A 14805-nucleotide genomic window follows, 5' to 3' on the forward strand; every position below is an offset into this window, starting at 1 on the left:
AGATAGATTTCCTTGCCAGTCAAGCCCCATAGAATGAGTTCAAGCTAATAAATAAAATGTTGTTTGTGACCTCACGGTGTGTTGTACTCATTATTCATCATAAACAAGTCTTTGATAAAAAAATTAAATCAAACATCTCAATTATTAAACTATTTAAAGCCACTGCATTATTGACCACGTAATACAAACTTAATCATAAATATTATAATTGATTGTAATTTGTATGACTCTGTCATTTAAACAATTATAAAAAAAAAAGAAATTGTTTATATGAATGAAATTTTGGTATAAAATAATATTCGACTTTATATCCAATTTAATAGTTTCTAAAATTCTAAATCTCTTGCTATGTCAATGTGTTTTCTTTTATACACCTTTTCTACTAATTGCAATAATAAATACATTAAACTTATAACTAAGAGGAATGGCCATACTCCACAACTGAGATAAGTTCTTAATTGTTGACCTAAGGGTTTATTTTTATTTAATAATATTCTATTATAGACTATTTCAGTTCTTCTAGTAATATCCATCCAACTATACATTTTTCTTACCATTTTATTACATTCATAAGGGCATAAAATATTGCCATCCTTTAAATCTTTCATAGCCATTTCTAATCCAGCTACAATACTGGTTACATCAGGTTCTGTTAAGTATATCATGTTCTGAGGTAACACCTCAGGAATACCCCCTACTTTTGTAGACACAACTTTTAATCCACATGATGCTGCTTCCACAATTGCCATACAATATGCCTCAGTCAATGAAGTGTTCAAAAAAATGTCACCTTTGACTAAAACATCTCTAACTTCCGAATGCTTAAGACTACCTAGTAATGTGACACAATGTTGAAAACCTTTTTGCTCTCTTACTTCTTGTAGTAACCACATTTTAGGACCATCACCTCCAACCACAAACCTTATTTGAGGATATTTTGGACACAGTGCAGCAATGACAGCAGCCATTAAATCTACACCTTTTCTGTAGACTAATCTTGAAATGATAACAATAGTTATGACATTTGGGTCTCTTTGACTTGGATCTGGTGTAAAAGTATAGGCATCTACCGCATTAGGTATAACAGAAACTTTATGAGCTTTAACTTTGGCCCTTAAAACTGTATTTTCTTTACCAGTGTGTGAGACACAGATGCAATGATCACATTCACATAAACACATTTGCAAATACTTATTTGTCAATACTGCTGACATATCAGCAAAACCAAATAAGCTATGATCAGTGAATACAGTTTTAAGACCCATTAGCTTACCTATAATAGATACCTCGTGTGCTAAAACACTAAAAGCAGAGTGACCATGTACTATTTCAATACATTCCCTTATAAGAATATAACGTACTACAGCTATATTACAAATCATAGTTGGAAGTGCACATTGTGAGTAAAATACACGTATAGGTAAATAATAAACTTTGAGACCCGCAGTTAAATATCTAACGCCGATACGGTCACCGTAACTGTGAGTAATTACAATGACTTTGTGGCCACGTTTGATTAAACATTGTGACAAATTGTAGATATGTTCTTCTACCCCACCTGTATTCGGGAAAAAGAAGTCGGAGGCCATGCAGATTATCTGCCTTTTCTTGTTTTTGGTGGGTTCCTAAAATAAATAATCCCATTAATATAAATATAGAGTATAATAAGAAGGTATTTAGTGTTTTGCAAAAACATACCGTCTGAATATTCATTGTAAGTAAGCATCATAATCCTTCAAGTAAACTTCAATTGTTAAGTAACCAGTCACTTAACAATTAAGATTTCATCCATATTTTACACCATTTATCTCATTCAACTTAGCGCTGGTTGATAACTTTTATGACACTAGTGTAGTGACAACTGAGTTGACAAACCAATAATAAATGATTAATAAACAATGATTAGTATTACATACATATGTTCAGTTTATATATTATATTATCTATGTGATAGATCAGAATATTATTCCTTAACTCCTGGATAATCTATTTAACTGAAAAACAATTGTATATACCTACATTAAAGTTGATTAGTTAAAATGGAATTAGAATAGATTATATATGTGAATCGTACAAACTTCAGCCCGATGTGACGATTTTTTTCGTTATTATATATTATCTATAGTCTATACCTATAGAGCTAATCTAGATTAAAACTGTCACTGTCAGTCTGTCACTCTCACTCACAAGTCACAAGTCACAACTCACTAATCAAGTAATCACTGGCAAGTGGCAGATAAGAGCTAGTTTAGTTTCATCTTTCATGGCACATGAGGACACTATTTACTAAATAAAAATAGTATATTATAAAAAAATATGGACGAAGCAAAAAAAACTGAAAGGAAAAGAAAAAGATTTGCTGCACGCCTAAAAATTTCTAAAGGAATAATATGTTCCGAAGGTTCTGAACCAGTTAGTTTTTTTTTTTTGAGCAACCATATTTTTATTCACCTTTTTAGTAATTAGCAGAATGAACATTAAATATTTTCTAATATTTCTTTTAGAATATAGTTTTATGTAATGTGGGCCAAGCAACTGGCTTTGAAAAACAAGATGTTGTTAAGATGTTAAATATACTACCAAGTGTAAAACTGAAGAACTTTATAGCGGAAAAAGGAGAATCGCATTGTTTCATAGTTTTCCATAGTTCAGAAAATGCGAAACTTTTCTATGATGCCTACAATGGAAAAGAAAGAGCAGGCAATGTACCAATTTATATGAATTATGTTAAGAATGGTGCGTATTAATATAGGTTAAAATAAGTGTACTTACACAACTGTAATTTAATTTAAAATTTTACCTTAAACTATACCTTTTAAATATATACATATTTTCAGTGCCAAACTCTGAAGTTGTATGTACGTCAAACAATCCCGAGGGATTACATTTGTTAACAGATTTCATATCAGAAACAGAGGAGAGAGCATTTTTGCAACTCTTTGACTGGATTGATGAGTCAAATCTGAAGAATAGACAAGTAAAACATTTTGGCTATGAATTTAGATATGGAAGTAATGATGTTGACTTGAGTTCACCTTTGTCTGAGAATATACCAGAGGAATGTAACATTCTATGGGAAAGGCTAAGCAGTTATGGAATTGAATTTAGAATACCTGATCAACTGACAGTCAATAAGTATAGTCCTGGGCAAGGTAATAGCTTTGGTTTCATCTTAAATAGCTAGTACTTTTGGCTAGTAGTTTGTATTTGATTTTAGTTCATTAGTTTAGAATTATCATCAATTTTTATCTATCAATTACAAGAAGTTATAGTTATAATGTTTTAAAGCACTATAATACTGGCAGTATAGTAATAAAAAAAAAACAATATAAATTATAGTTTCTTGTTTAATAAAAAAACATGGTAGAGAGAGATGTTTATAATTAAAAATATATTATGATAAATAATAGTAGTAATACATTTTTAAATTTGTGTTTCCTGATACAATAAACTCACAATTCACATAATTTTTGGACTGTTAGTGCTATAAATTGTAATGTCTCCTTGAACAGCAATGAAAAGAATGCTATTCTTATTCAAATTATTTTTCATATTTCAGGGATACCGTCCCATGTTGACAGACATAGTCCATTTGATGATACAATACTGTCATTATCTTTGGGTTCTTCTGTGGTCATGGATTGGAAGCATCATACTGGCAAATATTTTCCACTTGTAGTCCCAGCTAGATCACTATTAGTGATGCAAGGGGAGGCAAGGTGAGGTAATTTAGTCTATAAACTATAATATCTTTATTTCTGATGTAGTTAATAAGCTATAATACACATTTATTTTAATTGAAAGCAGATATGACTGGCAACACGGTATTCAACCAAGAACATGGGACCCCGTTATTGAAATTCGTAATTCAATTGCATCAGAACAAGTCAGAGTTCTAACAAATGACACAGTAATGAGACAAATGAGGATATCCTTAACTTGTCGTAAAACTAGACAGGGTAAATGTGAATGTGGATACAAAATGCTCTGTGATAATAATAAGTCAGATATTATTGAAGATGAAGTAGCTTCAAAGTTAGAAGAACTTCATGTGCACCAGGTATTATCTAGTGATTGAACTGCATCACATTTAATTTGCTAAACATTTCTTATAGAGAAAATCGTTTTTAACCTGTTAACTTTCATGATCTTGAATTAATATTATTCAGATCAAGTTTCTTTTCCTCTCCTCAAAAAGTAGAAATCCAGCTGTTTGATATTTACAGTCTATTACTTCACTGTTTTTGGCCAAGTTTGGCTATTTGTCTTGTTGGCTTACCAACAGGTTGACATGGCTATTCTATAACCTAATTATATTATTATTATTATGTAGTAAATGTAAAATCTTACATCAACAGGTATATGAACAAATAGCTGGTCATTTCAGTTCGACACGACACAAGCCTTGGCCAAAAGTGGTGGAATTTCTCAAAAATACACCACCTGGCTCCATTGTCCTGGATCTAGGAGCTGGAAATGGCAAAAATGTACTCAAGCGTAATGATATTTTGCAAGTAAGTTTCCTTTCGACAGGTAGGGTACAACAAAAAGTTTAGGGGTTTTTAATCGACACTTAGGGGCCTGACATCATGTATTCCGTGCGTTGTCCAGATAGCGGGCGAGCGCAGCAGTGGGCTGCTGGACGAGTGCCGGCGCCAGTCGCGCGGCGTGGCGGGCGCGGACTGCGTGCGCCTCGACCTGCTCGGCGCCGGCCTGCGCGCGCGCATAGCCGACGTCGTCATCTGCGTCGCGGTTATACACCACTTCAGCAACCAGGTACTATCAGTTAACAATAAGCTCTATATAAGACCACAGCTGTGGAAGTTCTGGCTTCAAACCCCCAGGTTGGGACAATAAAAAGTTATTGGATTTTTGTGTCGACATATTCTCAGTAACTGTCCGAAGTCTGGAAGTTGGAAGTGTGTACATCCCATGCCTCGGAGAGCACCTTAAGCCGTTGGACGTGTGCCTGAACTTCCGCTCGTGCCTTCTTATCTGATTATGGGAGTGACGGGGAGATCGATCACCGATCGATCGACACCGATCTGTTGGTGGATTTGGACATTAATGAAGGAAGAGCAACATTTCTTTAAAACACTTAATCTTATAAATCTCTAGTGTGATGTGAGATGTCAAAACGTTTCAGATTGCCAGCTGACTCAAGACGTTATCTAGTAATATTTTTAATAATTAAAAATTATTTTCTTAACAGGCAAGAAGACTGCAGGCTGTATCCACGATAACTAATCTGCTACGTCCCGGAGGTCGCGCTCTAATAACAGTTTGGGCGAAAGATCAAACAAAGTCAAACTATCTTTGTAAGGATAAAGAAAATCTTGATGCAAGCGTACATTCAACAGTCGGAGGCCTCAATCTACCGATACATGAAAACCGAACACAGTTTAAACACAACGATCTTCTCGTCCCGTGGAAGTTAAGAAACGTCAAGGAGAAAAAAATTGAAAACGAATCCAGTACAACCTTGCTACGGTACTATCACGTTTTCGAAGAAGGCGAATTGGATAAATTGTGTGATTTACCTGATTTAGTCGTTGAAAAAAGTTTTTATGAGGAAGGTAACTGGTGTGTAATATGTAAAAAGGTTTAATTTTTTATTTAATAAATGATTTATCAAATGTTTAAAACTGTTTAAATTGTTTAAGAATATTTTTTATATTCATTTTTTACTTTTAAAAGTAAGAAATGCTATAAAAAATATTCGTATAAATTTTATTCCATTCTTTTCAGGAGCAATTTTTTTATTAATTGACCCTGATAATTTTATAGATTTTTGTATTTTGGACCTAGTGGGTTATATATTTATTTATTTTAACTAAAGAAATAAAACAAAGTTAACATAACACTTTTATTACAATAAATTCGTCTACAAAACAAAAAAATCCTATAAAAATTCTATACAAACAATATTTGGGATAACAATTATATCATTTAAATGTAGTGTTTACTCTACAGTTGTATAAAAACAGTATTGTTTCAACCATATACCAAATAAACATGGATGTATATATTTAAACAACAATATTATTTTCATTTAATAATACTTTTACGATATCTGAAAATCTTATATTGCTATTAACAAAAGGTAAAAACTTAAATTAATAATTTAAAAAAATATCGGAATTCATTTTAATCGTGTGCAGGTAAGAGAATTAATTTTACTACATTTATTAAATTAATTGCCAAGTAAAACACATTCAATAACAGTGCTCAATAATTAAAAAAGAAGTATTATTATTCCTCTAGTTTTTCAATTTTTAAACTTTATAATGAAATTCAGACACATTTTACTCGTTATTTTGACCATAGATTTCATATAATTTCATGCCTAATTTAATTTCTAATTTGAATTTACTAGCCCATTCTAATTCACACTTCAATAGTTCCAATATTTTTTCATCATTATCTCATTGGAAAATTGCATATCTCAAAAGCCCCTTATTTACGTAAAGCATAAACGAAAAATAAAGGGAACACATTTAATTAATATTTGTGGACTTTAAATGTATAATTTGTTCCACAACTAGGATTTCATTAAAGCTAATTGTAATAACGGTATAACAGATATGGTCGATAAATCTGCTAAAACAGCATCAACATTTTGCAGTGTATTGACTTGAAAAATATTTTCTTTTCTAAAACTTAGTATAGCTAAAGCTAATAATGGAAGAATTTCTAAACAGTCGTAACCGAGGATCGCGTCCCATAAAAGCAACAATTGATCGGGTGGGAGATGTCCACTGAACGCTCGCATTAACCATTTAAATACCACTCGAATACTGAAAAATTTAAATGTATTATACATAGAACAATTAGAACATATATACATTTATTTTTTATTTATTTATTTAGTTTATGAGTTTCCAACAAAAGATACATACTAAATACATATTGTGAAAATAAAACTATATAACGGTTACAAATTGTGTGCTCCTTCAATTATAGAAGACCACAGCATGCACTACTACGCAAAAAATACTTAAATACATTTAAGATAAAAAGTGATAAAATAATACATAGCAATACAAATACAAATGAGCAACTTAAAATTAAGAATAAGCTTATTAATTGCCATTTTGTTTTATTATTATATTAGTATTAGGTTAAAAGTTTAGTGAGACACACTCTGAATTTGTGCAAGCTGTAACGATGAATATCGAGGTCTATATATTGTTTCTAGAAAGTGTGTTATATTATCTACAGAGCCTTGGAACAGCAGCGTTATGTCTTAAGTTTGATTTAAATGTAGGAATATTAAATGGGTTATATACTTTTGATACGGTGCAAGCGAGAAGGAGCATTAACTTGAATCTTTTGTAGAAGATTACTACAATCTATCACTCCATTTATTAGATTGATAAGATCCGTAATATTTCTACGATTTATTATATTTATGGTCATGTGTTAATATTTAAGTTTGTCGTTATAACTCGTTATGTTTTTAGCCTGTAAATCGCTGAAAGAGAGATGGTAAAGAAAGCGTTTTTAAACTTTTTCTAATCTATTGATATGGACATCATACTGTGGATTCCATATATTGCTATTGTATTCCAGTATGGGATGAACTAGAGTCATGAATATTTTAATTTTGGTAGAAATTTTCTTGAAGTCCTTCATATTACGGAGAATACAACCAAGATTTTATATCCCTTAGATATAATATTAAATATATGTGTGTGTCGTATCTCAATTTAGAATCTTAAGTAACTACAAGGTCTAGTATACAGTGCAATCGTGAAATTTGATGTATCTTAATGTAATCATAATATTTGTTCGGCTCAGCCTTTTTATTGCGGGTAAATTGTACATGGTGACATTTTTTTTATATTTAGTATAATATTGTTAGCGCTACACCAAATCTCCAATCTGTTAATACCTTCTTGCATTTTTTTTTATATCAACGTTTTTAACATAGGCCTCATTAATTTTAGATCATCAGCAAATAAGAAATAGCTTTCGTGGTAAAAACATGTAGTGATGTCATTTATAAATACGTTAAAAAGAATTGGTCCGAATTGTGAGCCCTGCGGAATGCCTGACAACACTTATCCGAACAATGACCACTGATGACGACTTTTAACGTTATTTTCTGCACATATGATGTAAACCAAATGAGAAGCGCTCCACCTACACCGAATTGTGAAAGTTTGTGTATTAAAAGCAAGTGATCAACTATGTCGAAAGATTTGCTGAAATCTGTGTATATCAACCGGTTTTCGATTATAAACATTCTCGGATAAATCGGACATAAAACACAATAAGCTAGTAGTAGTTGCTTAACCAAAGGGGATGTATATATGTACATTTACATGGTAATGTTACACTATTTTTTTAGTTATTAGGACGAATTCATAAAAAACTTACGGATTGATATTGATATTCCTGAAGTGAATCCAAAGCAGAGGTTCGTTTGCTTCAAGCAATCTCTCATACAGAAGACAGAGAGAAACTATTCCCTGAAATTAAGTATTTCCTTGACAATATAGTAAAAACTATGTTTTAGGGATAAACATAAATAAAAAACAACGTCGTGTTTAGCTAGGCATGTATGCTTTAGCATTGTATACTCTTTTCTTAATTCTAACCATAACAGGCAAAAAGCCAAATAAACAACATTTGACAGCAAATTGACTCGATATCATTGGTCGAGTACTTAGTTACTAGCGCTCTTTGCGATGGCTTGATTCGTCTAACTCTAAAGCCGCATAGAATAGTTCATAGTTTACCTGAGGATGTGTAGAGATATAATGCAATCGATGCCAGTAGCGCATATAAAAGGCGCGAAACATAAAATATAGTTGTACAGGGTCGTCATATAAATAACAGAATGGAGTTGCTGCAAAAGATATTATTAATTTAAGGGTTTATTTTATCAAAAAAAAAAATTGTAAAAATATATAACGTTAACTACATATAGTATAAAAGAAATACTATAATAAAATACTATAGTGGTTAATGTTTTACAATTGCTATCTATACTAATAATAAAAAATGCGAGAGTAACTCTGTCTGTGTGTTGCTCCTTCACGGCAAATCACTGAATCGAATTTTAAAGGAATTTGTTATGAAGCAAGCTTGAACCCTAAGGCAGGATATAGATTTTTTTGTCTCACATCTGACTATTAACCCCTAAAATGCGAGCTATGCCGCGGTTGACAGTTGTCAATCATCATCTATTAAAAAAACTTAAGTATATTGAATAAAAATTTCAATTTTAATTGCCATACCATACATGGTGAACCCGTGGAAGGGTATGACACCGCTGGGCGGGAAGGCGATGAGGCAGTCGGGCGCGTGGCGGCCCTTGACGGCCACGCGCAGCGCGCTCGCGCCCGCCGCACGCGCCGCCTCGCCGTCGCGGGAGAAGCACAGCATCACCTGCACACAACGCACAGTCCACGCCCCCTTAGCATCATCGTCGATTGCTTGTCCCTGCCCCATTTATTTATAATCGAATTGTATTGTTTTAAAACACACAAAGTTAAGAAGGAAGATGGAAATTCAATTGCGACTGCTCGCTCGACACTTAGGAGGATTTGAAAATATCATTAATCGGCATATTTCTATTCATCCTTTAAAAGTTGGTACCTGGATTTATAAATTATATCTGTTAATATTTCACTGTTTAATTTTCAATGCCCTCAATCGACAACAGGCAACAATTAATAATTACCGATTATAATTGTTAATTAGTGACAAGTCTATATTAAATATGAAAATCGCAAGAGTTTCGTGATTCCATAATTTTTCATATTTTATTCAATATATTATCAATTCTCAAATTTACCTGATATAGCAAATCTTCAAACACGAAGTACTGATCGTCATTAGAGGCTGTTAGCTGTACGTCTTTGAAAATGAGCTTGTCAATCATCAGGTCCACTTCTAACACATTTTTCTTTAGTTGATTGAAGTATATAATTTGCTGCAAATACAATTTTCTTATTATGCTTTAAGTCTAAAGATAGTGTCAAGTAATTTGTTATTACTTGCCTAAGCCAAATACGGTATAATAGGTGTATTGTTGGGAATCGAGCATATAACTTAAATCTATCATCCTTGCCTGCTGTTTAACATCAGCGCCCAGCACCTGCGACCATAATTTAGCCCTTAAACATTGAGGACTGCCCTTTTTCAGGTACTCTTGTATAACAGGAGCGTATCCCAACACTGCAACCCTCTCACCTAGCCCTATTCGCTCTGCTTCTAGGGTCGCGAAACCTGGAACCGTACTAGGCATGTTTGGATTTACACCGAGTAACGGTTCTCCGTTGGCCCATTCTTGGTATATTTTACGCTAAAAAGATACACGTGATATAAATTATTTTAGATAGTTGGATAAAACATGTACATAGACAAAAATAAAATAAAAAGGTCCTTCGAGGCGGATAGGAATAACTTGTTAATACCAATTGATCTAACGTCTTGACTTGTAGAGGTAGATGAGCAAATTCCCATTTCGGTTCGTCTCTGAAATATTTTATATTAATTAGTACTTAGAACACATCTAGAAGTTAGAACCAAATTAAATTGAACTTTAAGACTGTAACTTTACTAACTACTCACTCTTTTGTAAATGGTACGTATCCAGATAATGTTAGTAAAACATCTAAAAAATCTTTTGGTGCGTAAACTGGTCTATATTTTGATAAATCTAAAAGAAAATATAATACATATTATTATGTAAAATAAAATTGAGAACAAATATAAAACCGACGAGCAATCTTATGATTGCTTTATTTTAAATATTACAAGTAAAAATTGTTGTCGTGCGACAAAAACCTAATGATATATATTTTAAAATAACTTCATTTTTAGCAAATATTAAATAAAGACGTATTCAAATTATTTTACCCAGGCTATATGTGCTGAGCTCATTCCATTTGTCTGCAAGTTCTTCCTGCTCGCTTTGCGATCTTATTTTAGCCAAAGAAGTCTCTAAGTCTGAGCACATCGAGTTTAGTGATTTGTGAATTCTTTTCTCCCATTGAGCACTGGCTTTCGATAACGATGTTAACGGATCTAATTTCTAAAAAAATATATATAAAATATATATACATTTATTAAATCGAAAACATTTCTTAGTACGTCTAGTTTGGTATGTGTTAGATTTCGGGTACAAAATATTTTAAAAAGTTGCTTTATAGTTATGTTGGGTTAAAATATAAGTTCTAATCATTAACATCATGACTGTGAACAATGAAATATGTGAAATATGTGAAATAATCATCATAAAATAAAAATTTTACAATAATTGTGGTATAGCAAAGTACAGCCATGAGTTATTGCTGTTTATAGAGATGTTTGGAGTTTCAAAATTATTGATTTATACTTCAAACTTAGGTTCTCCTCTCCTTTTAAAGTTTGTTTATTTTAATTTGCTTACGATATAGTAAATCCAAATTTTTAACATTAAAATATAATCATTAACCGCCTTTTGCTTTTAAACAGAACGCTGATTTCCATATTTCTAATATAAAAAAGGCAAACTTCCATACAAACTTTCATCCTTAAGTGACTCCTACACGACGATTTTTTAAAAATGCTTTACTCCCGATATACTACAACTTCATTCAACTTAATTTTTTTATCTCAAATTTAATCCCTGTACGGGATATATTTCCAGAAACGCTGTAATTATCGTTTGTTAGCGATCGTTTTTTACTCATTAGGAGAAGCCTGATTTCTTCATTCTCAACATTGATTACTTCGAAAAATTAATAACGACCATACAAACTTTCATTGCTTTAAATATCGCTAACTCATTTACAGAAGCCTAAATTCTATATCAAAAACGACGAAGTTCTATATAAACTATCTCCTATTTGTTTTGTGTTGTGTGTGTTTTGTGTTTCATCGTAAGACCAAGAGTGGTATTATGTCAGTCAATCATTTGAAATTTTATCGAGCATAGAGTGTATAAATATTGAACCATTGCATCTATTGTTTAATTAAAATTGTATGTATTTGTGTAAATTTATAATATACTTATGCTTATTTTAATTGTCAATGGTTTAGAGCTCAGCGAAACCCGCCCCCTCTATTTTTGTGCCTGAAATGAATTACTGGTTGAGGCCCTGACTTGAATAATTTAACCTAATTAGTATTGGCAAATAAAACAAATCCTATCTATTACGTAACCTATTTATACGTAACTCAGATTTTATGAATTAGTACAAGGTACTTAAATAAAAATTGAAATGGTAAGAATTAAGTATTTGGATCTTTATTAACTTTATTTCTTATGCGATATTTTTTTTTAATTTAAAGTTTAAGGTATTTAGTTTTCTCTTTTTAATATGAGTCCGTTTTTTAATTTATAAAAATAAAACACATTTTACTTACATTTTGTTTGCTCTGTGTTCGAACCCAATGAAAAACTGTATTTCTTAGTTTTGTATCTAAACCTTTTTCTTTCATTGCCTGTTGTAAAGTTTGCTTAAAATCTTCCTTTTTCACACTTGGTGATGACACCAGTTTCTGTTGGATGAAAAAATCCTTCAATTATGTAATATCTAGTTATTAATCTTATTGTACAATAGAGACTACTGACTTGTACATCACTGTAAAATGATTTGTATATTGAAAGGTTTTTGATTTCTTCCGCCAATTTCATAGCTGTATGGTGTATTGTTTCTTCTTTTATGTTTTCCATTGTTACGAAAATATTTTAATTTTGTAAAATTGTTACTGACTAGACTTTGTTTACTTTTTTATTAAAAAACATACTTCACGTGGAAATTGAAGTTGCTGTAACTAAGGCAACGAAGTAACAAAGGCCTAAAGAAATGAGGTAATAAATATATTATTATTGTATTAAAAAATTAAATAGCAATTTTAGATTTTATTGGTATATCTTTATTGATAATACAGTTCATTGCGGAATACGAACTTTCAATAAATACAATATATTTTTAAACAATCGATAAAAATTGTTATGATTAAATTAAAGGCAAAGATTTACTGTTAGGATAGATCTTAAATCTCTTTGTATTGTGTTAAGAATTGGTTTATTCCTAGGTGGGAATTGCTATAATCCTATTCCTAAGTAAAATTCTTTCATGCATATCTATATATCTTATTGTCTTTGAGTAGTAAGTAACTAGTTAATAAAAGTAAAGTAAGTTGTTTCTATAAATTTGATCAATTAAATTATTGACTTATTTTAATTATTATTAATAACTGACTTTAAATAATTTAAACTCCATAATTAATGACAGCCATTTTAACGATTTTCTTCAACTTGGTTAATGCGTCGCACTAATCACATAAGATAAGGGATAAGATATTAAAACCTACAGATAAGTATATTTTAACCTTATTTTAAAAGTCAGACATGCTTCAAATACTAATAATATTATATATATAAAAAATTTAAATAACTATAGTTAATCGAATAAACTCGATGAAAAAGAACTCGGTTTCATTCTTTGCCAAAGACAAATAGAATAATGTGTCCAAATACTCTTTGAAACAATAAACAACTTGAAGTTTATTTTGGTTACGCTTACTTATGTCAAATTACTAATATATGCATTATGATATGGCTTTTAAACTCTCACCCTTCTGAACAAAGGAAATCGTAAAATGGGTAAAATATTTTTGGATCATATTGGTGGAACTCGTTTGTTTTCATGTGCTGCGTGTGATGTAGTATTAACAAATCGTTCCGAATTAATCAGCACCCGATTCACTGGAGCGACAGGTAACAGGCAACAGCTGATGATTTCTATTATATATCTAGTATACATATATGATTGAATTTTATTATTTTACAGGTCGGGCGTTTCTGTTCCACAAAGTGGTAAACCTAGTATATTCTGAAGTACAGGATAGAGTGATGCTGACTGGGAGACATATGGTTCGCGATGTTTCTTGCAAAAATTGCACAACTAAGCTCGGTTGGGTCTACGAATTTGCTACAGAAGAGAATCAGAGGTATTATATGTGTAAAATTATTTTTGTACAGAGGCAGACTTATCCTAAAAAAGGATCACTTCCAGTCAACCAGTACTAGCTGCGATTAATTGTCTTTAGATTTTTAGAAAACAATTGTAATAAATAAACACATATATAATACATAGTAGATATTATAAGTCGCAGTTTATGTACTTATTAAATGACCAGTCATGTAATAAAAAAGTACCAATAATTTTTAAGATTCATGATTCTAATTGTTGTTTATTGATATACATTTGTTTTTAAAAATAATAAAATATTCCGAAATGTATTTTTCAGATACAAAGAGGGAAGAGTAATCTTGGAACGAGCATTAGTGAATGAAACTGAAGGCATTGAAGAAATTCCAGTAAATAATGATGATTGATTTACCTGAATAGTTAAATTACTGAAAATATATTAGGAATGAGGTCACACTTAGATATTCTCTTATCAAACATATAATTTTTAATAATTGTGTTCTTTCTTATATGTGTACCATATTTTAAACCACAATCTGGCTCCCTAAACTGACAGTTGAAGAGTAGATACTGGAAATAAAAATTTAATATTATGTAATATTGCTTGTTGTTAATTAAAATGTTAAAAAATTATGCTAAAGTCAATAAATATTTAAAATATTCTTAAAATGGTAAAATAAACTGAATCATACATCATACAAGATAAAGTCATTTAAAAGTTGATAGTTACTAAAGATATTATCAAAACTATAACTTCATTTATTTTGTGGTAATTGTAAGTACAGTATAAATATGTTTAATTTACTGTTTTATAGCAATGTCTTGGTATTTAAATTAATAAAGTTTCTGAAAAACAAATAATAATGAG

General features: G+C 31.1%; 4 protein-coding genes across 5 annotated transcripts; 2 read left to right on the forward strand and 2 right to left on the reverse strand.

Annotated features, from left to right (window-relative positions):
* Window positions 1-78: 78 nt before the first annotated feature.
* LOC125077619 (phosphatidylinositol N-acetylglucosaminyltransferase subunit A) lies at window positions 79-1927 on the reverse strand. Its single transcript, XM_047689596.1, has 2 exons — window positions 1699-1927; window positions 79-1625 (listed from the first exon to the last, which is right to left on the reverse strand). Exons 1-2 carry the CDS (start codon window positions 1711-1713, stop codon window positions 327-329), a joined length of 1314 nt encoding a protein of 437 aa, XP_047545552.1. The 5' UTR covers window positions 1714-1927; the 3' UTR covers window positions 79-326.
* A 255-nt stretch (window positions 1928-2182) lies between these two features.
* On the forward strand, window positions 2183-5634 carry LOC125077618 (alkylated DNA repair protein alkB homolog 8). Of its 2 annotated transcripts, none has more exons than XM_047689594.1 (8): window positions 2183-2412; window positions 2505-2736; window positions 2838-3152; window positions 3560-3719; window positions 3808-4060; window positions 4359-4514; window positions 4612-4776; window positions 5213-5634. In XM_047689594.1, exons 1-8 carry the CDS (start codon window positions 2317-2319, stop codon window positions 5606-5608), a joined length of 1773 nt encoding a protein of 590 aa, XP_047545550.1. In that variant the 5' UTR covers window positions 2183-2316; the 3' UTR covers window positions 5609-5634. The 2 variants fall into 2 exon arrangements, with proteins under 2 accessions (XP_047545550.1, XP_047545551.1); XM_047689595.1 differs by having other exon boundaries at window positions 2272-2401.
* Window positions 5635-6268: 634 nt separating this feature from the next.
* On the reverse strand, window positions 6269-12712 carry LOC125077689 (TBC1 domain family member 19). The gene is made up of 11 exons (XM_047689694.1): window positions 12572-12712; window positions 12364-12498; window positions 10873-11047; window positions 10585-10672; window positions 10428-10488; window positions 10082-10315; window positions 9806-9943; window positions 9246-9396; window positions 8745-8854; window positions 8383-8474; window positions 6269-6797 (listed from the first exon to the last, which is right to left on the reverse strand). The coding sequence occupies exons 1-11, from the start codon at window positions 12671-12673 to the stop codon at window positions 6542-6544; spliced, it is 1542 nt and encodes a 513-aa protein (XP_047545650.1). The 5' UTR covers window positions 12674-12712; the 3' UTR covers window positions 6269-6541.
* A 784-nt stretch (window positions 12713-13496) lies between these two features.
* On the forward strand, window positions 13497-14535 carry LOC125077707 (protein yippee-like 5). The gene is made up of 3 exons (XM_047689713.1): window positions 13497-13723; window positions 13797-13956; window positions 14257-14535. Exons 1-3 carry the CDS (start codon window positions 13606-13608, stop codon window positions 14342-14344), a joined length of 366 nt encoding a protein of 121 aa, XP_047545669.1. The 5' UTR covers window positions 13497-13605; the 3' UTR covers window positions 14345-14535.
* The last annotated feature ends 270 nt before the right edge of the window (window positions 14536-14805 follow it).

The sequence above is a fragment of the Vanessa atalanta genome, chromosome 4, assembly GCF_905147765.1.
Source record: "Vanessa atalanta chromosome 4, ilVanAtal1.2, whole genome shotgun sequence".
In the NCBI taxonomy this organism is placed as follows: domain Eukaryota; kingdom Metazoa; phylum Arthropoda; class Insecta; order Lepidoptera; family Nymphalidae; genus Vanessa; species Vanessa atalanta.